The sequence below is a fragment of the Marmota monax genome, unplaced genomic scaffold (assembly GCF_021218885.2).
Source record: "Marmota monax isolate L192 unplaced genomic scaffold, Marmota_monax_Labrador192_F-V1.1 WCK01_AAM20220418_F8-fsc00021, whole genome shotgun sequence".
NCBI classification, from domain to species: domain Eukaryota; kingdom Metazoa; phylum Chordata; class Mammalia; order Rodentia; family Sciuridae; genus Marmota; species Marmota monax.
In genome coordinates, this window is record NW_026695228.1 from 5,299,111 (window position 1) to 5,322,332 (window position 23,222).

At 37.2% G+C, this 23,222-nt stretch overlaps 1 protein-coding gene across 4 annotated transcripts in view; it reads right to left on the reverse strand.

The window, feature by feature from the left end:
- Positions 1–23,222, reverse strand: part of Gadl1 (glutamate decarboxylase like 1) — a 185,353-nt gene that overhangs the window by 96,947 nt on the left and 65,184 nt on the right. For all 4 annotated transcript variants that reach the window (XM_046436961.2, XM_058576715.1, XM_058576714.1 and 1 more), the window contains 3 exons: positions 21,008–21,124; positions 15,488–15,552; positions 15,137–15,218 (listed from right to left, as the gene is read on the reverse strand). In XM_046436961.2, coding sequence (XP_046292917.1) covers positions 15,137–15,218; positions 15,488–15,552; positions 21,008–21,124 — 264 coding nt within the window. The remainder of the gene's footprint in view (positions 1–15,136; positions 15,219–15,487; positions 15,553–21,007; positions 21,125–23,222) is intronic.

The following is a 23,222-nucleotide window of genomic DNA, read 5'->3' on the forward strand; positions in this document are numbered from 1 at the left end:
GTGAGCCTATCACTGAGCCACAGCCTCAGCCCCCATTTATTGATTCTTGATTTGTTAAGGAAGTCAGAGCCTAATTATGGTATTTACAAGTAAATAGATGGAGTTGGAGAATATCATGCTAAGCAAAATAAACCAATCTCAAAAAACTAGGGGCTGAATGTTTTCTCTGATAATTGGATGCTAATCCATATGGGGGGTCATGGGATAAGCAGAGAAACTTTAGATAGGGCAAAGGGGAGGAGGGGAGAGAGTAAAGGAAATACGGTAGAATGAAACAGACATCATTACCTTAGGTATGTGTATGCTTGCACAAATGGTGTGACTCTATTTCATGCATAACCAGAGAAGTAAAAAATAATGCTCCATTTGTGTACAATGATTCAAAGAGCTTTCTACTGTCTACTTTATAACTTATTAGAATTAATAAATTTAAGAAAGAGTTAATACAATTGTAGCAATGTTAAAAAAAAAAAGAGAGAGAGAGAGAGTGAATGAAGTCTTGCCCTATTAGATGAGACAAGTTCTGAAGCTATAAAAATGGCAGCCACATGGACTCAGCGAAGCAATCAGAGCCATTTGGTCCTATGGATGGGTCACTCTAGCAATAGAACATTTTGTTAGATTCTTGTCTTACCCTATCTTCTTCTGACCTTTAATTAACATTCCTCTATTCTTTCATTCTAAAATTCCCAATGTTTACACAAATGAGTTTTCACTGTAGACTGTTTCTCATGTCCTCAGGTGGGCAGGTAGGGGCTATGAAACATTGGGCCTCATCTGGTACAACTAATGGGATAATTTATATCTATGGAAGTCTGGTTTCACTTTGAAATTTTTTCTCTATAGATGAAAGTTAATATGTGTCAAAGAAAAAAAAAGAGAGAGATGACAAAATCCCATGAGAAGAAGAGATGGCTGGATGAGATTTCCAAATACCAATGTCTCCTAATTGAAGGAGACATTAGTATCAGCAGGGTTACATTCTTGTCTTTGTAGCAAAGTCCCTGATAATCTGAGCAGTTATGGGTGTGAGGGGTGTGTGATGGGAATGGAAACAGGGGGAGAGACATCGTAGATTTTTCAATAGAAAAGGGGCTTCCAAAAATATATATGAACTTTCACAGGAGGACCCTGCAGAGCTGGACTCATATTGATTTAGCTGCTTCCATAATAAGTATGACCATCATTAAAGGAATGATGTCATTGGGACTTTACAAGCTCCAGTAGCCTTATGTTTCTCAGATCATAAGGCAGCAAAGGACAGGGCACAGAAAGTAAGATGCTGGTTATAGAAGCCAAATAATCTGTTTCTGTCAGCAATGATATAGACATATTAATACAATAATATGCCTCAGTCAAGATAATTTTTAATGCTTTCACATTGGCTAATGGTTACAAGTAATTTTTATGATCTTCTTTATGCTTGATTCTGTTTGCTGTGGCAATTATATTAATGCTTTTTAGACATGGGAAGAAAATACCAATAAGTGATTTTAAAAATTCGTCTCTACTGCACTGAAATTTTCTTGACTAGCTCCCTCAGCAGTGTGCACTTATTTGAACTATATACCCCAAACAACTTCTTTTTTACCTATATACTAAAATGCATTATATTTTAATTGTTCACTTAGAATTGACTGTCCCTATTAGCTTTTGAGTTCATTGAGGGTAGGGATCATGCCTCGTAAGCTTTATATATTTGCAGGGTAGATGGAAAGAGGAATAAATTAATGGTTATTTATCCCCACTGGCAGTACTAAACAGCAGCTGTGTATTAAAAATCCAAAGCTTGGCACACATCAATTCTAGCAAAAAAGGACTAGAGGAATCAGGAACCCTCTCACTAAACACAAACAAAATTCTGAGACAAAACATTGAAATTGCCTCTAATAAAATGTATAGCACTACCCAAGACAGAGATGAACTACTATAAGGAACAAGAAAGGAACTCAAAGGGGGATTCTTGAGACATTTCTGTCCCATGACATTTTCAGACTCTGGGAGGACACCAAAGACAAGAAGCAGAAAGATGAGAAGGGAGGGAACATGGATGAGGGTCCTGTGGCCACCAAGTCTGGAGACATGATGTTCTCTATCACTTTTCAATAATAGATATCCCAGGGGCTCAGAGAACAGTTTAAGGAGTTCAGTGTCATTGAGGCAAGAAGAGCTATGTTTTTTGTTTGGGACCCAAAGATCTCCACCCTAAAGTGGAGATACAGGTCATATCCTGAAGGTCTAGAAAGTCTTTAAGGTTTGGTCTTGGACTTCTAAGTTACCCAAATGCCCAGAAGAATTAATGTAAAATCCTCCAAGAGAAAAAATTGATTTCACCCCAGGTCTCAAGTTATTGCCAGAAGTAAAATTTCAAATACAAATATTCAGTAACCATCAAAAAGCATAAGGTGTTGCTCTTGACAATACAGTAGCCGGGAATCAAAAAAGAAATGACAGGAATATTACCAGAGAGAATCTAGGTTTTGAAGTCCACCAAGGTGGGCTGTCAATTTATATAGTTCATGGTGTTCAGGAAGACAACCACTTATCTTTAAAATGTCAATAAGAAGCTAGAGACAGTATGTAGGTGGAAAAGAATCAATTAAAAATTAGAAAACTGGCAAGATGATAACAAAATAAGATCATGAGGGGTGGCTTTAACAGCAGATTTAGTAACCCCGAGGAGAGAATTAGAAGAATCCAGGACAGGTCAGAAGAAATTGCCCACAATGAAGCATGGAAAGATACAATTATGGAGCATACAAAACAAAGACTAAGAGGGGAAAAAATGAGACAGTCTACATTCATTTAACTGGACTGCCCGAGAAAAAGAGAGAGAGAAGGAAGCAGAGGCAGTAATTAAACAGATCATTTCTCAAACCAATAAAACACATCAATCCCCAAAGTTAACAAGTCCAGTGAAGCCAAAACAAAATCCACATTTAGAACACCATGGTGAACAACAAAGAAACTTAAAAATGTTAAAAGAAACCAACAGGAAAAAAAGTTCATTTTTAACATCAAATAAATGACAGTTAACATTTTAACATAATATCAAAATGCTAAAGCAAAAAGTATAAAAATCAAAAGCATGTGTAGGGAAATGTATCATCAATGTACTGAAAGAAAACCACTGACAGAATTCCATCCAGAGAAAAATGAAATAAGGACATTTCCAATGAGGCAACATCTAACAAAATGCTATCAGGCAATCCGGAAGAAATTCCTACATATGGTCTTTAGAAAGAAAAATTGTCCCAGAAGAAACCTCGGAGATACAGCAAACAATAAAGATATGTCCACAAAAATGCTCACAGCAAAGTTTTGTAAAACCAGAGATTGGAATAACCCAAATGCCCACAAATAGTCAAATAGAACATTGTTCAATTGTGGGATAGTATAAAAGAATAAATATAATCATCAGCTTGTGCCACACCATGCATGAATCTTAGAGACAGAATAAATCAGAGCAACAGTAACAACAAAAACCCAAACACACACACACACACACACAAAAAAAAAAAATGCATGCTGTAGCTGGGCCTGAAGGTACACACCTGTAATCCCAGCTGCTGGGGAGGCTGAGGCAGGAAGATCACAAGGTCAAAGCCAGCCTCAGCAACTTAGTGAGGCCCTAAGCAACTTAGCAAGGTCATCTCTGAATAAAATATATTTTAAAAAGGGCTGGGAATGTGGCTCAGTGGTTAAACACCCCTGGGTTCAATCGTTGGTACCAAAGAAAAAAGAGAAAATGCACCAAGTACATTCCAATTATATAAAGATCAAAAAGGCAAAAGTAAATTATATTATTTGAGACTGTGTAGCTACAGAACAGAGCTAAAACTCAAAAAATTCAATATGGAGAAGGAGGACATGGAAAATTTCTGGATTTCTGGTTACGTTTGTTGTTTTAAAAGGTGCGGGAATAACTTGGTTTCTCATTTGACAATAAATTAAGCTGTCCATTTACATTTAGCATACAGTTGTATCTCAGCATCCATTGGGCTTGGTTTCAAGACTTCTCCCATACCCAAATCTGTAGATGGTCAAGTCCCTTATATAATATGACATAGTATAGGTTGGGTGTCTCTTATCCAAAATGTTTGACCCCAGAAGTGTTTCATATTGTGGAGTTTTTCAGACTTTGGAATATTTGCACAGACTTTACCAGTTAAGCAACTCTAATCCAAATATCAATCTGAAATTTCATGTAACCTACACATCTTTCTGCATACTTTAAGTCTTCTCGAGATTACTTATAAATATAAGTTATAAGTAATAATTTATAGTACAATAAATTTAAAATGTAAATACAGATTGATGTTATCAACAAGAGAAGAAACTGTACCTGGCCAGAATAGATCAATCTTTTTTTCAAACATTTTTGATCTGAGGTTGATTGTGGATCTAGAACCATGGATATGGAAGGACAACTGTATTTTTACATTTTTCTTATATTTCATAATAAGTTTTAATTTCAAAGAAAGGCTGACCACATTCAAACTCTCCTAAATAGCTCTCAGAATGATCTACCAGAGAATATGCTGAGTTGCTTTTGCAATCAAAAAGCTGTCTACATTGTGATTTTTCCATCAGCATGTTTCTTTTTCTTTTTTTTTTTTTTTCTTTTTGGTACTGGGGATTGAACCCAGGGGCACTTAACCACTGAGTCACCTCCCAGCACTTTTTTATATTTAGAGATAGGGTCTCTCAAGTTGCTTAGGGCCTCACTAATTTGCGAGGCTGGCTTTGAACTTGTGATTCTCATGTCTCAGTCTCCCCAGCCTCTAGGGATTACAGGCATGCACCACCTTGCCCTGTTTCCATCAGTATTTTAATGACTTCAAATGCTTGCTGTATGAGGGTATGTGTGCATGTGCTCACATGCCTGAGTTATATGCACCTTCACATGTTGAAAGCAGGAGATTCAAGTTTAGGGTAACACTTCTATTTTCAGATATTCCTTCTTTGGGCATTGGGATCCCTATGTAAAAAATAAGGTTGCTATTTTATTGTTTCTGTTTTTCTACCCAAATTTCAAATAATTTCTTTTTATATGTCATTGACAATTTCTGTACAAATTACAGTTTGAATGCAATTACTAAAATTTATGTCTAGATTTAACACTTCTGAACTATTTTCCAAAATTAGAACACGTCTTCTTTTCATGTGGTCTTATATTGACATTTGGAATTACCATGGAAGGAAAAAAATCCAGAAAAAAAAAATGACTCTGAAATGTTTTGTCCTTAGAACAGCAAAGCTAGAAAGCCTAATTACGACTATCAGGTGTATTTTCAGACATCTTCCCTGAAAAATAACAAATATGCCAAGTAAAAGAAATGGAATGATTCACTCCAAGAAGTCAAAGGGATGTCAAGTGTCACACTAGAGAGCAAAAATAGAAGAGAAGGTCTTGCTGCTATAAATCAAAAGTAAAATAAAAGGCAGAAGAAGGCAGATGCTTGGGAGTCTTTAAAAACACTAAAAACAAATTTATCATACCCACTGAGGCAGGTGTAGCATGCTAATTATGGCATAAAATTTTCCATTAGCTTCATTTCAGGTTTCTTTTTATTGCCCCTACCCTTATGTTACTCCTTTTCCTTAGATTTTCACCTATATATTCTTCCTGTACTATGGGACCCTAATCGGTATTATTACATGGTAAGGTAGGAAAAAAATCATTCTTTAAACAAAAACCTCTCCCTTAGGTATTTCTCAACTGCTGATTTTTGTTGAATTGGTGACAACAAAAGAACACACAGTGTAATTTCATTTTTTCCCCCTTTTTGGTCATTTCTTAGCAAATCTGAAGTCTTTCGTGGTGATTGGTAAAGAATCAAAGTTTGGAGTTCCGTACTGAAATGGGATATCTCCCAAGATGAGTGAAATCTTTACCTGGAATGGGGTTAGAGAGATTCCCATGCCCCTACTGTTCTCTAGAAATAGGTAGAAAATGAAATTCAATAGTGGGCAAAACCCCAACTCATCAAAAGGCCAAACTGATGAAATAAGTGTAGCTTCCCTTTCCCCTCCTTTCCTCTTGTATGTTCTTTTGTATAACAATATGTAAATCAATGGATGTGTAATTGATGTGATTCTGCAATCTGTATATGGGCTAAAAATGGGAGTTCATAACCCACTTGAAGCAAAGTGTGAAAGATGATATATCAAGAACTATGTAATGTTTTGAACAACCAACAATAAATAAATAAATAAATAAATTGATTGTATGGGGCCTGCCCATGTTGAAAAGGGAAAAAAAAATAAATGAGATCTTTAAAAACTTTCCTTTTAGACAAAAAAAAAAAAAAAATAAGTGTAGCTTCATCAGTAGGACCAGGTGGCGCTCACACAAGAGTTTTGAAGGAATTCAAGGATGAAATTGGGAAGCTGTTGGCCAAGATGCTGGATCCAATATTACAGCTATTGCCAGCAAAAGAGCAGACTGTGAACGTCATTCTGTTCATTAGAAAGGGTCAAGAGAGGACCCAGGGAACCTTAGAGAAGCAAGCATCTCATCCACTTGTCCAGTCTCCAATAAAAAACAGCATCATTAGACATTAAGACAAAAATAACTTCCCAGGGAAAGACAAGAAGGCTTCTGAAAAAGGAAAGCATGAGTCACTGACTTATTATTGGTCTCTGAGGCATGTAAATAAAAGGCCAAATGGTGGCACCACGTAAATACTTCTTTTCTAAGTGTCAACATGAGGTGAGACATAAGAAAATATGGGGATATATCCAAATTTATGGATAAGACAAACTATCATTTCTATCCCCCATCATGAATTCCTATTTAATAGTGAGCAGGGACACTTTTTGACACTTAAAAGATACAATTGCTGGGTAAAGGACACAATACTTGACACTGTGGGTAACAATTTTTTTTTACAAAATACATTACTATTTGGTGGTACAGAAAAGAGATACATTCAGTCCCTTCCAGAATCATTTTTACTGAGCATTAATTGACACCAGAGCTTGTACACAGCAGTCAGACTGGAGTGGCAAAGAAGGACCATTCTGTCCTCCAGTAGTTCAGTCTACTTGAGATGACTCCAAGAACCATGGAATAGGCCCTGATAGGCTGCTCAAGTCTTGCTTTAGGCCCTGCAAATGCTTATGACTAGATGGTGACTGGTGACTGAAATTAGGTGGGTAAATCATGACTATGCAATGACATATCCCCTGGGATCACAATCAGCAATAGGATTAATATACTATGCTTTAAGGAGAATGGATCTAAAGCAAAGTGCCAGTGCAAATTCCCTTGTTAAACTTAATGGCAAGGGTAATACCAACAAATACTAAAACCTGATTATATTGCTTTGTTTGGTGGGGGAGAACAGTGAATCTTGAACATGAGACTCCGACATCATTATATCCCCTTTTCTCATAAAGGAAAGCAGAAATGATCAAAGTGTTTGCTACTGCTGATAACATCACATTTTAATATATGCAGGCACAGGCACCAAATTTCCAAAAGCCTCATGAAAAGGAAATTACCTGTTGTTATGATTATAATTTTTAAAACACAGGATTCAAGAAGAAAAGGACCATTTACCAAAGCTCCAATGCATTCTGCAAGTGCAATACAATTTACAACTTTGCTGAAAGGCCTGGGAAGAATTTTCTCGGCTCAACTGAGAATATCCAGATACAGAGAATGATTTTGGCAGCACCAAGCACAGGAGATTGATGTCTTCCCTACAATTGATTTGTTTCTCTTTTCTAATCAGTTTTAAACACCTACCTTCCCCTTTTTCTGTGACATTAGCTTGAGACTATCATTCTAAAGAAATTTAGAATGCATGTATATGGAGAAGGTGTGAGTAAGCTCTGGCATGAGAGGAAACAAATGCCTTGGTGATCAGATTACTCATTCTCAAAGCATCTAATGGCAGTTCTATCAGAACTCTAAAGAAAAACAAGAGCTGAAAAAGAAATCCTCACAAAAACAAATATTGTCTGCTCTAGTTTCCATCATAAATCTACTTTCTTTTCTTGCACAATTTTTAAAATGGCATATAACAGGGGTCATTTAAAGTCTCATTTACTACTTAGAAAATAAATTGAAATGGGGCTCAGTAGTAATTAGTTCTTAGATGTAATAATCAGGCAAAAATTCTCTGCCTTCTTCTTCGGAGCCACACTGGAAAATGACATCAGTCACCTTTCTCTTCTTTTTTTCTTTTCTTTTCTTTTATTGTGTGTGTGCAGTGCAGTATGTGGCTATAGCATATCCTCAACGAGTGTGTTCTGGATGAGTTTCCTACTCCTCTTCTTCTTCCTACTCCTTCTAAAGAAAAATTGGGTCTACATTCTGAGCCTCTTTTGAAATGAATATGAATGGAAAAGAATTGCAATCCTATCTCCCAAGACCTCGCATTTAAAACCTGGGTAGCAAGGAATTGCATGTCAATACCTTGAGCCAAAGAAGTCGCTTGAGAAGAACTAAAATGTCAACAGATAAAATTGGCAAACATCAGTATCTGTGTCTGTAAATGAACAAATATCTTGCCTATCAAATTGACATAAGTAAATACCCCTTCAGTGTCAAAGGTTAAAATGTACACACGTACACACACACAGACATACTCTGCCAGTGGGAATGTAAATGATTTTTAAAGGGAATTATGGAACACGTATAAAAAAGCACCTTGAAAGCTAATTGTGGTTCTTCTACTTCTGGGGATTTGTCCTAGTGGGAGATTAAAGAATCTGCACAAAGATTTAGCCTCAATGATGGCAACCAACTTTGTAATAGCCAAAAACAAAACCATCTAATTGGTCAGTAATAAGCATTAGCCAAGTTAATTATAGTATATTAAAATGACAGAGCACCATGCAGCTATTTGAAATTCTATAGAATTCATGCTGATGTAGAACAATATTCACAATTTTGTTAAATTAGAAAATGCATGTTAAAAGCAAAATGTGCTCCAAATTTTGTAGATTAGGTAAGGCGCCTATGTATACACTTAAGTGAAGCTTCTAGCAGGAGGGAAACATCTCCCATGAGAAATGTGTGTCTCGGGAAGTACATCAAAGGCATCTTTGGATATTAGTGTTTTGTGTCTCCTTTTCTTCATCTTTCTCTTTATCTGAATTTTCTGATTCATCTGTGATTAATATTCATTACTTGTGCAATAAAAATTAAAAAAAAATGGAGAAGATTTTTAAAAATCCATAGGGTAGGTGCAACATAATCTTTCTAAAAAAGAAAATGAAATATCTCATTTGAATTCACTGTGGCTGCTGAGTTCACCAGGAAGGCTTTGTAAGTTAAAATCAGATGACAAAGATAGATAGAAATGGAGGGGAACAATCTACACTCAAAAACCTTCTGATTAGCAGATTTCCTGTTCTTCTGCGTCAAGTTTTTTTAACACTAAAAAGTCCTTCTAATAAACACTAAAAATCAAACAGCCCATATTGAGATTTGCTGTTATCTATGAAACTGATTCTTAGAATATATTGCCTTTTATTTTAGATCAAAGCATCAAAACTGTCTTTGATACAAAACAGCCTTGTAGATCCAGCATTTACATCTGAAGTCAACTTATTTAGAATCACAGATTTTTTTTTTTAAATCCCTGATTTTCTCTTCATCTCTACCATGAAAGACGGTTAGTGGTAGGACCACTTCAAGAGTATCAGAGATGCTTAGTTTCTGAACCAGTCCTTTCCAATGCAGGATCTTAAAAACACAAACAGGATCAGCCAGTCAATCAAAAGATGGGCTTTGTGAGCAATGTCAGAGCTCTCAGCGCTCTCGGGGTACAAATTAGGGAGTTAATTTCTGCCTTAGCAGTACACTCACTGAGCAATTTGCTTTCTTTTAACTCAAGTTACCCCTTCCATCAACTGGAGAAATGAGTCCAAATTAAAATCACTATTCATCCACTACTGCCAAAGGCATACTCAAGCCCAGTCTGGGGCCCAGCAACAGATCTCATCAGTTAAAATTTTAATCATTGTATCTCAGAGCTCTCAAAAGGAATAATTTGGGGTAGGGAAAAAACTGAAAACTCCTAGTTACTGCTGACATGGAAGAGGATATTTTTGGGATTTTTAATGTACTTAATCAATCATTAAATTTCCCCATGATTTTTAGTTTTATTTTCTTTTTTTTCCTTTTTCAGTGAATACTTCCTAGATACTAGGTGGATAGGGTGACTATAATGATTTTAGTCACTTTCCTCATGCAGTTTACATTCTAGCAGGAGGGAAACATCTCCCATGAGAAATCATAATTACAAATAGTAATGAGTACCACAAAGCAGGGGAACACAGTCTCAGAGAGATCAATGGGAGAGGTTAGTTAACCTTGGTTGGTCCCAGAACATTTGAAGAAGTGGCACTTAAGTTGTGACATGGAGGATGAAAATCACTCACATCCCTCATGACATTGTCAGGGTTTAGATCACAACCCCCAAATAGGGCATCTTGGAGGTCACTCTCTGACCTTCTCCTGCCTTCCTCCTCTGAATAGGTGATAAAGAATTCTCTGACCTACCATCTGTGAGAGCAGTTCATAAGATCCTTATTCCACAGGTTTCTGTCCCATCTCTGGAGGCCAGGGAGAACCCGGACAAGCAAACCTTGCTAAGCTTTCATATTTTATCCACCAGATTAGACCCCTTCTCCACACACAATTGTGTATGCCTCAGCCATAAAAATACTTTGTTTTCCCTGGGTTTTTGAGTCCTCATCTATGTCCCACAAAATTTTGGTTAAATAAATTTGTTAATGCTTTTTTTCTTGGTAATCTCTCTTTGGTTATATAGAAAGAAGTGTCAGTCATAAATCTTGTGATCAGTGAGGAAAAGATATGACCTTTTCTCTCCATTTATTCTGTCAATTTAATTGGCATCCCTCTCTCCTGGCCTTCCTACTTTCTGCCTGACAATTCTGAGTCAGCCTTCATGAGGTGATCTTCTTCTTCTATCCAAGTTTTAGACTCTGAAATTCTTCAGGATTAAGTTCTAGCCCATTTTCTTATCTCAGTCTAAAGTTCTTCCCAAGGCATCCAATCCATTCCTATGACCTCAGAGATCACCTCTGTCAATAACTTCTTAATTTGACTTTTCTACCAAATACTTCTTTTCCTAGACTCAGTCAACTGCCTCAAATGGATATCACTTAGGAATCTCAAATTTAATGTAAAAATAAAGATATTTCACTCTTGAATCTTCTCCTTCTCTGTGATAGTAGGAGCAAATGTGACTCCATTTTGTTTTATGACTTCATCCTGTAAAACAACCATGCCAAGTAGAAGAGTCATGACTGGAGCAAGATGTTCTTTTCCTTTTGCTATAGAAACCTTTAAGAACACGGAACTACCTAATGGGGTATTGATTCTGTAACTAGGGTAACGGGGCTCTGTTTCTGTAACTGGGGTGACTGGGCTAACTGTGATTGGTTAGGCTTCCCTCCTCTTGACTGCACTGTCCCGCTTCTGTAACCTGGCTTGCTTGCATTGGCTAGACCCCTGAACATCCCTTTTGCGGTTTTCAGGCTTATAAGGAGTGCCCTTGCAATTGTTTGAGGCTGATCAGGGGAACAGCTTTATGTTCTGGTCAGCCGCCACCGGTGTGCTTCAATAAAGGCTTGATTCGATTATACGTGAGTGGTCTGGAAGTCAGTTCATGAAACCCTGGGACAAAGCTTTAACTATAACATCTCCATCTTCCTAAACAGGACCATTCACTCAGCTGCCATATGAGTACTCAAGGAATCAAACATGATCCCTCATTCTTCTTTATCTACAATATACAATTGGCAATTTGGCTGTGTTTAGTTGATACCTAAGATATATCTAGGATTTCACAACATTTTTTTTTCAACTCCCGTGCCATCAACTCTACCAAATTTCTTTCAGTCTTGCATCCAGCCTTGCCTCCAAATTATTGCCTCAAATGCAAATTTCCAATTACTCTCTGGTTTTAAAGTTCTCCCATTTTTCCGAAGATCAAGTCTAAAGTCATTTGAATGGTGTCTAAGATTCTGTCTGATCTACTGACTGCTTATTTTTTTTTGTCTCATTCCATGCGAATCTTCACATTAGTCTAGCCACAGTAAATTTATTTCAGTTTCTAAAATTTACAAAGGACTTTCTCTTCTGTGAGAATTTGCACATACTGTTCCTTCCACCTGAACATCTCAAGTCTCCATGCTACATGTGATCAAAGCATGACACCCATCTCTGTACCAGAGATGAGCAATAGATTACCCAATGGAGATGATTTCAGCAATGAAGACATTTAATTTTAATGATTGTATGTCACAAAAAATCTGAAAGTAGGCACTTCCAAGGTTGGTATGAGACCAACACTTTTCCTTTTTTTCTCTGCCATTTTGTGCATGTTTATGTTTTAATTTAAGGTCCATTACCTAACTACTGTCAGAGATTTGTGCTTCATGTTCTGATATGACTGTATCCAGGCTAGAAAGAAGGGGGAAGAATGCTCATTTTGTGTATCACCTCCTGCCAGAGGGGGAAAAAAAAAAAGCCCTCATCACATTCTCCTCCATTGCATTGGCCAATTCTATGTCACCTGGCAATGAAAGACTGCTTTGGTGAGTATCTGGGGACGGATAAGAAGAAAAGGGATGAAATGGCTGTTGGTTTTACAATCAGTGGCGTCTGCCATTTTTTAATGCACTGATCAAAAGAACAATCAAAGATGGAAAGAACTAGAGACCATTATGTTAAGTGAAATAAGTCAATCTCAGAAGGTGAGGGGTCATATGTTTTCTCTCATGTGTGGAAGCTAGAGAGGAAAGAGGAAAAGAAATTCAGGGGGAATCCCATGAAAATCAAAGGGAGATCAGTAGAGGAAAAGGACCAATGGGTGGAAGAGAGGGAAGGAGGGAAGAAATTCCGGGAAGGGATATTGGCCAAATTAGATATTGTTTGCGTGTATGAATATGTAACAACAAATCCCATCATTAGCTGCAACTATAATGCACAAATAAAAAATGGAAAATAAAGGATGATGGGAGAAAAAAAGGCAAAATATCCATTAAAGGAATAAATATGTCCATTTTGTTGACTGTCTTCTCTGTGAGCTAATAATCGCTTCAACTCTGGAAAATACATCTGTTTTACACACTGTTATAAGCCTGGAATCCTCACAATGCTGGGCCCACATAGATCAGTCAGTGTTGATAGAAGGATCAAATTAATGAATATTAAAGAGAACAGCAGAAGCAGAAAGCAGGTTCAAAGGAGACAAAAAGCTGCCAACACAAAACTTAAACTGATTGCCCTATCTCAAATCTCATGTTTGAACTTTCGATTCCATTTAAATTAAAAAGAATGCTTTTATCAAAAAATTAGACATTTTTTAATAAGTGCTCAGTTCTTCACATAGTGACTACAACTTTCCTAACCTCTCCAATTCCTGCCACATGGGTAGACACAGGTCTTATTTTTATCACTAAGATCCAGGAATGAATTATTTTTAAAAATAAAATTTTAGGGCTGGAGTTGTGGCTCAGTGGTAGAGCACCTGCCTAGCATGTGTGAGGCCCTGGGTTCGATCCTCAGCACCACATACAAACAAATAAAATAAAGGTATTGTGTCCAGCTACAACTAAAAAATAAATATTTTTAAAAAATATTAAGCCCTGTTAAGGAGTTATATGATCCAGAACAATTTCAACTGTCTTCTGTACATACATATAAGTTAATTCTTGGCTCAATCATTTAAATATCATTCAAAAGTACATAAAATCTTAAAAAGAACATATATAAAATTTTTGGTCTAAATTTTCTACCCTTGAGAGCATCACACCAACAGAGAAGTTTGTAATTCAGGTTGGCTGAATAGGAAGATGGCAAATGTAAAATGTCGGGCACAAGAAGTTGCTAGGTGCATTTTAGTTCTTATATCTAGTCCAAAAGGAAGGTTTTACTCCTATTTCTATCATGTCCTAAGTACATACCTATGTGCAAGTTGATTATGTTCTTTGGATGGCAAATGATAAGGTAATCTTAAACTAACCTTTCAGTTATAAATAAAGTCACCCCACAATTTAAAAACCTAAGTTAAAAAAGGCAAATGATACTGAGTACAGTCAGCTATAACCGACCTAACAAAAGATTTAGCGGAACACTCACATTCCTGAGAGTGTCTATTTCTACAGATGTAGAATTTCTGCTTAGTTTCTGATGGGCATTATGTTTGGTCCTGTCAAAATACATAGGGCACTGACTTACAAACATCACATTTAAAAAAAAAAAGAATCTTAAATATCAACACATGCAAGAGTAGGTTTCATATTTTAAGTGTTTTTTTATTTGAAATTTTAAAAAAATGCTTAAAAACAAAAAATGACTTTAACATTGGCAAAGGGAGTCCCCCAAAGAAAAAAAATATATAAACAGATGGCTGAGAAAGATCACCCACATGCAGAACACAGATCTTGAGGAGGCATTTCTAAGAATGAAGTAGCACTTCCCAGCCTGGGCCACTTCCCACAAGGATCCTTGTTTAACCCATGGAAAACGCCAAGCTTACACCATGGGCCAAGGGGAACCTGAACCCTTTCCCATTGCCTCACAGTAATCAGTTTCCAACTGTCCCCAGTGTTCTCAGAGAAGCTAAGTACCAGTCACTTGAGACCAGCAATTCTCTAATAAATCAGCCTTCCACGATCAGCCCCGAACTAGCATCTTCCTAGTGAATGGGCTGTTAAGCCCTAGCTAAGCATATTAAACATTCAATTTAATGTATGACACACATCTGTTCCACTTTCTCAGTGAGCAGAAGTTTCAAGACAACTTAAATCCCAGACTTAATCAACGAGGGAAAAAAAAAATCTTGGCAGTGTTTAAAACTGAGTTTTAAAATATAATCCAAATGAGGGCGAGAGAGACCATTTTGCTGTAACTAATGAGATTATGTAATACCTAAATAAAATCCCCAAAATTACCTGAAAAGAAACACTAGATCTTTTATCTGGGCCCATTTATTTTTTTTCCTTTCAAGGCCATCAACATTTCCCAAAGACCTTCATGTACACTTGGCCCAAGACATTAAAGAGCAAGCTAAAATGGCAAGCCTTCTACAAACACAACAGTTTAACCCCTCGGATGCCAGAGGACCATAAAAGGAAAACTCACAGACTTGTCTTTCACAAGGAGAGCACAACACTGGATTCCAGCCATCAGCATCTTGTGCGGGTTCCAGGCCACTGAGTCAGCCCTATTGTGTTAAAGAAAGGGACAGAGTAGGAAGGGGACTTGATTAGTTTCCACAGGCAAAAGGACATTCAGTCCTCATACATAAGTTACTGCTCTACAGGATTCCTTGTCTGAGTCATCTGGGGGAATTTAGAAGGTTTTTGTTTTGTTTCAGGAAAAACAATTATTTCATTTTTGCCTGTTTTCAAAATGTCACTTCAATGGGCAAAGTACAAAGAGATTCTTTTTTCCCAGATAAAAGCCAGTCGCAAATGAGGAAAGGACATTTACCTGTGGATACCATGTAGAAGCCTGCGGTGCTTCCTTGACATCAAAGCTGAGCCACCCCAAGAAGCCTGTTGAGATATTTATATAACCAAGGCAATGTTACTTCCATGTTATTTGTTTACCAGTGGGTTGTCATATAGAAAATCCTCAGTGACGATCTCAATCTGTGTTATTTGGTGTTTGGTTTTATGTTCTGTTAACCAATTTGTACTCCAGGGAATTAAAAAAAAAATTTTTTTTTTTTTTTGAACTGGGATTGAACCCAGGGCTCCATGCATGGAGGCAAGGGCTTTACCACTGAGCTACATCCCAGCTCCAGGGGATTTTAATCTCTGGCTCTACTTAGGCACCCAGAACCTCATCACAATAGATGGGCCCTTACTGAACCTTAGAATGTATATTCATACATCATAAATACATTGGCACACTAACCACTTGAATTTTTTTCAATTTTTCAATTTTTCAATTTTTATTGTGCAGATAAAAAGAGATTTTAAAAAGATAGCCCATGCCCACTTGAAGCCTAGACTCTAAAAGGGACAATGTTTTCACAAAGCTGACATTTTGACATTCACACTGTATGGTGAGTCATAGGCCAATGGCTGGAATTCTAAGCAATGAATGAAGCACATTATTGACAAAGTGGATGAAAGGTTCACCAGGATGATTAGGTGGCAACCTACCCTTTAATGAAAGAACTATTCAGTCAAATGGCATTCAGACACATTTGCAAATCAAAGGCGGGGGAGTGGAGAAGGGAAACCTTGGGACTTTCAAGGAAGTAAGTTATTCACTAGAAAGGCAAATTTTCTGCATACAGGAGAAAGGAGCAGAGAAAAGGGAAATGAAAGGAAGTCCCACAATCAATAGGTCAGGAAAGTAGGAAGAAGGGATCAAGGTAGGAAATACAAAAGTCAGTTTGATCCTTGAAAATTGTTCAGTCTTCCAAATTTTAATCTAGTAGGACAAGGAAGCATGAGTGCTGTGGAAGAATCTGGGGGAACTAGCTTGAGCTAGGCTGAATGCTCTCGCATTTATTTAATTCTTATGATATCACCCTGGGGGTGGAGTTATTATCAACCTCAATATTTACAGATCAATGGAAGCTCAGAGGTGGGAAGCTAATTGTCCAAGGTCTCCTGGATGATAAAATCAGATCTAGGATCCAAAACCAATTTTCTATTAGTGAAGGTGACCATTGGAAAACTTGGGGAGTATTAAAATGGGGAACTGAGGGTGATGGACATACTTTAGGCAAGAGGTGAGTTCAAGAGGTGCCAAGGATATAGAAAAGGTGTCCTACTTCAAGTATAGAATTAAATAAGATAGGTGGATAATAATATCACATAGAAAGAAATGACAGGATTGTATTCAACATAAATGTGGAAGATAAAGGAAATGAGACACTGCTATGATTCTCAGTTTATTACCAAAGCTGGGCTGGTAACCAATGAAAATAAAGCATAGCAGAGGGCACTCTGTGGCCTTGGCTCCCACTTAAAAGGAAACTCTCTCCTTGAGGGCTGGAAGTGGGTTAAGATGAGTGAGTCACTTAATTACACAATTTAAAAATGAACTTGGTCTCAAATCTAGACTCTTGCATGGCCCTAAGAATGAATTTAAAGTGCTTAAATTTGAGTCCTTGAACCATCTTTGGTCTCATCCTAGTTACAGCTCTGATTTCATGAACTAATGTCTTGAACAACTCCATGAGGTGCTCAAAGGCTTCTGTACTCGATATATCTTGAGGGTGGTGTGTGTGTGTGTGTGAGTCCCACAGACTCCTTGTAAAGAAACCATGTCTTGGGGCTGCCAGCTAAGTGACCTTCTTGCCATACTGTCATACTCTCTCCCCAGTCCTACTGGGACTTACAACAGACCATGGGTGACTAAGATGGACCACAGAAGCTACTGCCTTCAGCATCCTAGCTTACTAACAGAAGGTCCCCAAGTCTGAATTTTGAGATTTTGATCCGCCACAGACATTAAGATGACTTATGGATTAGGTTCTCTTACTTCCATTACACACCCTAAATACTAGCACATTTTAAAGGCATTATTAGTCCACTGGTTTACCAAGTCATTGGCAGGGGTTAGGAAGAGCTCAGTCACAAATTCACTCCTCAAAGGAGCTAACAGGAGCCCAGCAGACACCCAAATCCATAGATGCTAAAGCACCTTTTATAAAATGGCATATTACCTAGGTAGCCTTCCCAAATAGTTTAAAATGATCTCTAGGTAACTTATAATACTTAAAAAATATAAATATAAGTAATCGTTGCACTGCAATATCAAGGAAATCATGACAAGATAAAAATCTGTGCGTCTTCAATATAGGCACAATTTAAAAAAAATTTTTTTTTTTGATCTGCTAGATTCCTGGAACCAATTCCTTGTGGATATAGAGAGATGAGTGTCTATGACTTTTTGAAACAAGACAAACTGTGGAGACCATGATACAGATTAATGGTTGTTAGGGATTGGGAAAGGAAGGGTTGAACAGGTAGAGCACAGAGTATTTTTAGGGCAGTGAAAATGTATGATACTATAATGGGGGATCCATGTCGTTATACATTTGTCAAAATCCGTAGCATGTACAACACCAAGAGTGGACTCTAATGTAAATTATGCATTTCACAAAAATAAATAAACAAAAATAACAACAACAATGAGTTAAAAGGAGAAACAAATAAAACTCCTGATGTCCAAATCCTACTTCTATTTGCTTCTCTTTCTCAATCTGTAACACTAGAGTTTCAAGAACAGCAAACCAACCACTTAAGTGATGAAAGAGCTTGATTTTGCATCTCTATGGGGAATTGCCATTTATGGAGCTAACATATATGCCAGACACCACAATATGTTAATCTGCATATTTTTCTCCTTAATTAACTAGTTAATAAATTAATTGGAAAACCAACCTTAAAAGAGAGGTGAAAGCAGGAGTGGCATCTAGATTCTACACCCTCTAAAGTCCATGCTTTTAAAAACAATGTTACAGTCTCCCTAGGACTTGTAATAAATAGTGGGGAGACAGCAAAAAGCATTGCTGGGCACTTGAGTCCCCGAAGAAGCCATAAGACTCTGCCTCAAAGGAGAGCAGGGCAGCCCTGCCTCCTTCTAGTTAGAGACTTGAATCCCATCCCCTCTCACGGAGGAACGATGGTCCTGAAGGGAAAAGATCCTCACAAGACTAAGGCTTTTCTTATTCTGTTGTCTAAAAATGCATTATAATTGGGCTGGGCATGTGGCTCAAGCGGTAGCATGTTTGCCTGGCATGCGTGCGGCCCGGGTTCAATCCTCAGCACCACATACAAAAACAAAGATGCTGTGTCCGCCAATAACTAAAAAATAAATAATAAAAAATTCTCTCTCTCTTTAAAAAAAATAAAAAATAAAAATGTATTATAATTAATCGAATTAAGATATCAAATATTCACCACCATTTGTATACCACTGAGAGGGGAAAAAAAGACATTTTCAAAATACCAATATCAAAGATGTAAAAACATTTTTTTAAAAGTGCAAGTTAGAATTAATAAAGTATGGTATATAGGCAAGGGCAAATCAGTTTTATGGAAAACCCAGACTAATAAGTAATCATAATGGCATTTTAAAGAGAGATAAATAAATATCAGTTTTAATATTTGAAAATCTCTTTAAAATACTCTTTAGCCGATTTCTAGTAGGTCAAAGCAATTACGGCAATTTTGTTAATATTCTATCTTCAAAATTAATGAACTTCCTGTGTTATGTGAAGTTTCTTCAAGATACACTACCTATTGCTGTAGTAAAATGTTTTCAACAGATTGAACCCCTGAAATAGCAAAGGATGGGCAAAGACTATCTCAATTTTAGAGCTTATTAATTTCTTTAATATGTCAGAAAGAGTGTGGTCAAACTCAGTCCAATATTATGGGCATTTGCCAGATGCCTACTATATGCAAACAGAATAATTTAATTTGGCTTATGTGTTTCCTTAAAAAAGTGTTTACTTCAAAAGTTCAACCTTTAATTTTTCGAAAACCCAGGGAGCTTTTCATTCATATGTATAAATCACAATTTTCTCTAAGCCCCATAAATCTCTTAATATCATTCCCAATTTAACAACTGTTGTAGTTACTCTGTTTTACATAAACTATATAATCCATATTTGATGCTTCTTTTATGAGAGCAGAATATTTAAGTACAATTGCTGATGTATTAAATTGTTTCTCCTTATTTCCACAGTTACAAAAGGACTCATTTCATATTATCTTTCATGACATAATGTATTGTTATGCTTCTAAGTCTATAAAAATCAATAAGATGTAAGTTGGAATATGAACAGATACAAATACTCATACAAAAAAATACAGATACAAAAAAAATCTCATTTAAAGAAGCTGCAAATAATCTACCTGGAGTAGTCCTACCGGCATGCTAATCATGTCTGTGTCTCTCGTAAGCTTCTTAGTGCTTCTGCTTTCACCAAATATTGTCACACGCTTAATGAAAATCTTGAACTTCTGAGGAATTCCCTCCACATCATATCATCTACATTTAATTTTGAAAGCATAAAAATCATCTGAACTCTAAAATTTTATGAAGGCAAATAGTCACCTTCTGTTTAACAAGTTAAAAATATTTATTTATTTATTTTCTGATAAGAAGTATCTGAACCACGCACCTACCAGAGGAAAGTTCCCTAAAGTCTCATCAGCATGGTTAAACACCTCTTTTCATGGGTAGAATAAAACTAGTTAAGTTCTGGTTTCACTAAATAATCAAATTAAGAAAGAAAGAGGAAAATAAGGGGACCAAAAAACTCAAACTCAATATTCACAACTAGTTGAATTCAACTTTTTAACTCTGAATAAGTGGATTTAAAAATTATCTTTAATTTTAGGGAAACTTTATTATGAATAACCTCAGGACTCACAAAATTAATTAGGAAAAAAGCCCATCTTTTAAGTTAGGAAATTATGAAGAATGTAAGTCATCTCAATCCCTCTTAAATAATTATCTATGAGAGATACATATAAAACTGGCTTTAATTATTGCATGCAATTATGTAATGTAGTTTTTACATTTTCTGGCTGATTGGAATCGTAAAATTTCAGAGCAAGAGGATACTCTACAGACCACATCAGCCATCTCCCTTTACAAAGGAAGAAACTGCAATCAGGAGGCCTGAGATCACAATGAAGAGGCAGATTATAATCCCAATCCCCCTCCAAAAAAAGTTTCTTGATTCCATAGTCCAAAATGTATCCTTGACATTATGCCACCTCATAATTCAGGGAGGCAAAAAAATACCACTGAAGACAGGGAAAAGTAAAGTTGAATCCAGAAAATTAATACAAGTGTCCATGAATTCTTAGACTTTTCCTCTTTAACCCTCACAGAAATGACATACTAATTTCCCAAAATTAGAAGCACAATTAAAAGTAGTTGGGGCTTTGCATCTAGGTTCTGAGAACCTGCAAGAAGCTACATAATGACGAGGAAGTTTGACAGGTGTGTGTGCACAGGTGAACTTACATCCACGTGAAGCCAGAGACCGTGTCTCTCACAGATGTCAGCTATTTCATCCAGAGGGTCGAAGGCACCCAGCACAGTTGTGCCAGAGGTGGCACAGACAAGAAACGGCGTTGTCCCCTGTGAGAAGGATCCACACACAGAGAGAACTGTCACCGTCACCACCAAAGTTTTGTTGGAAACACAAAGCGTTATGCATCCAGACATCGATACTGGCGTTTTGTAGGTGACTGTTAATTCAATGGGTGTTTTTAAACTTCCACACTATATGGACTTTTGTAATTAATAAACAGGTTAAAAAATGCTAAGAAGGCAGTAGTCTTTTGTGCAAGGTCAATATGTATATAGCCTCGCTATTATTGCTCTCCTTCTTCCTCTGCAATATTCTGTGCTCTAAGCATGGCTCAGACAGAGCATAAACTGCCTCCGTGGCAAAGGCAAACTGACAATTTGTATGTGTGACCCAATTCCTTCCTAGGGAAATACGTTGGGCCTCCATGGTGACATTGTCACCCTTCTCCAAAACAAGAAGGAACATGATTGGCAGACAAACCCCCAGTGGGTAAACCGTACAGGCCTTTCTGGTTATCTCCTTGTAAAGTTAGAATGTGTTCAGGTACAAAACCCAGCAAAATTTGAATACAGAGAATCAGGCAACCTTGTGGGGAGGCCTTCTCCACATGGGTGTTACAGTAGAGAAATTCATTGGAAGGTACTGGAAAACAGAACCGGCATCACTCTTGCCGCGATTATTCCTCCTCCTACACTTGATTGCTACATCTTGCAGAGAAAACAGATGCCATTGGAAGATGGGGGAGAAAAGGGAGAGTGTGGGGGCACACGTAGAGATGAATGGTAACAGCAGTCAAGCTAGCCAGGCACCCTGACCCCATTAAGGGACTTTATGTCAACCAGGCAGAGGAAGAATACAACAGGTTGTTTCCATATGGATGAATCCCAGCATGGCATCGGAGACGAGCTGCTTACTGTGGAAGCATCCTGGAGGGAGGACTTACAGACCAATGTGAAGTGGTGACAAGCAACTAGAATCCTAGGAATCTAGAACACCTGAGGAATAAGTGACTCCTGTCACTTCACCACCTCTGAAAGTCATTCTTCTTCCATTTAGCATGAAGGTCTATTTTCCCCTCAGTTTTATCATGAAGCACATTATTATTGCAACATTCTTTTTTTATCCTTTGATGCCAAGAGTGGTTGTGTTTGAAACAAACTCATTCCAATTTAACTGACCTTTGACAGAAAGATGTTATTTCTCAACAGAAAGTGGGGCAGAGCAAGAACACTTGGTCCCACATCTCCAAATTGAGATGCACAGGAATCAAAGTGATGGTACATAATGAATCCAGTTGCCATTTTTGGGAGACATCTGTGACACACAGAATCGAGTCTACCCCAAACCTCTCAGCCAGGCCAGAAGGTGAGAGAGCCCCTGGGAAACCATGGGCTTTGGAAATTCTTCCCTGTTCTCAAACACAACAGATTAAGTCTTTATCATGTCAGTGACCTAAATGAAATGAGAACAGATGTACATCAATCATCAAAAGCAACAAAAGAAGTAATTTGCTAAAGCTGTTTAAGGTGTCTTTAATGGTTGGGCTTTCCTGCCACAGACTATATGACATTCTGACAGCTGTAAGAAAATACCTATGCACACTATCATAGCCTATTAATGAGTTTTTCTCACCTTTAAAAAAAAAAGTTTCTATAAATCAGGTCCAGAAATTAAACTTTTGCAATCTGGATTTAACCTTCCATATTTTTTTTCCTTCCTCATACCTCATACTGTTAATAAGAAAATTCAGAAGAAAGGGTATTGATTGCATGTTGCCAATGAGCTATATTCCCTGAGAAAGTTTGTCATTTCAAGTACTCATACACAAAAATACCTCCAAAATATTCGGTGGTCATACTAGTTTGGGCTTGTCAATAATCACTTTAGAACCTCTTGTGCCTTGTGGTTTTCACTGTCTTTGTAATAGCATCAAGTAAAGGTCACTGCTTAAAAGAGTTTTTAATGGATTGTGATCCACCAGATACTTGAATCCAAGAACACAAGAAAAGCTGAAATAGTGTTGCCTACATCTGAAACAGTATGAGTTAAAAGCTTGAAACAAAACAACTAGGTCTAAGCTACTGAGGAAAATAAACTACTCATCATATATTATCATCTTCGAATGGGTACAAGGTTTGTTTGAAG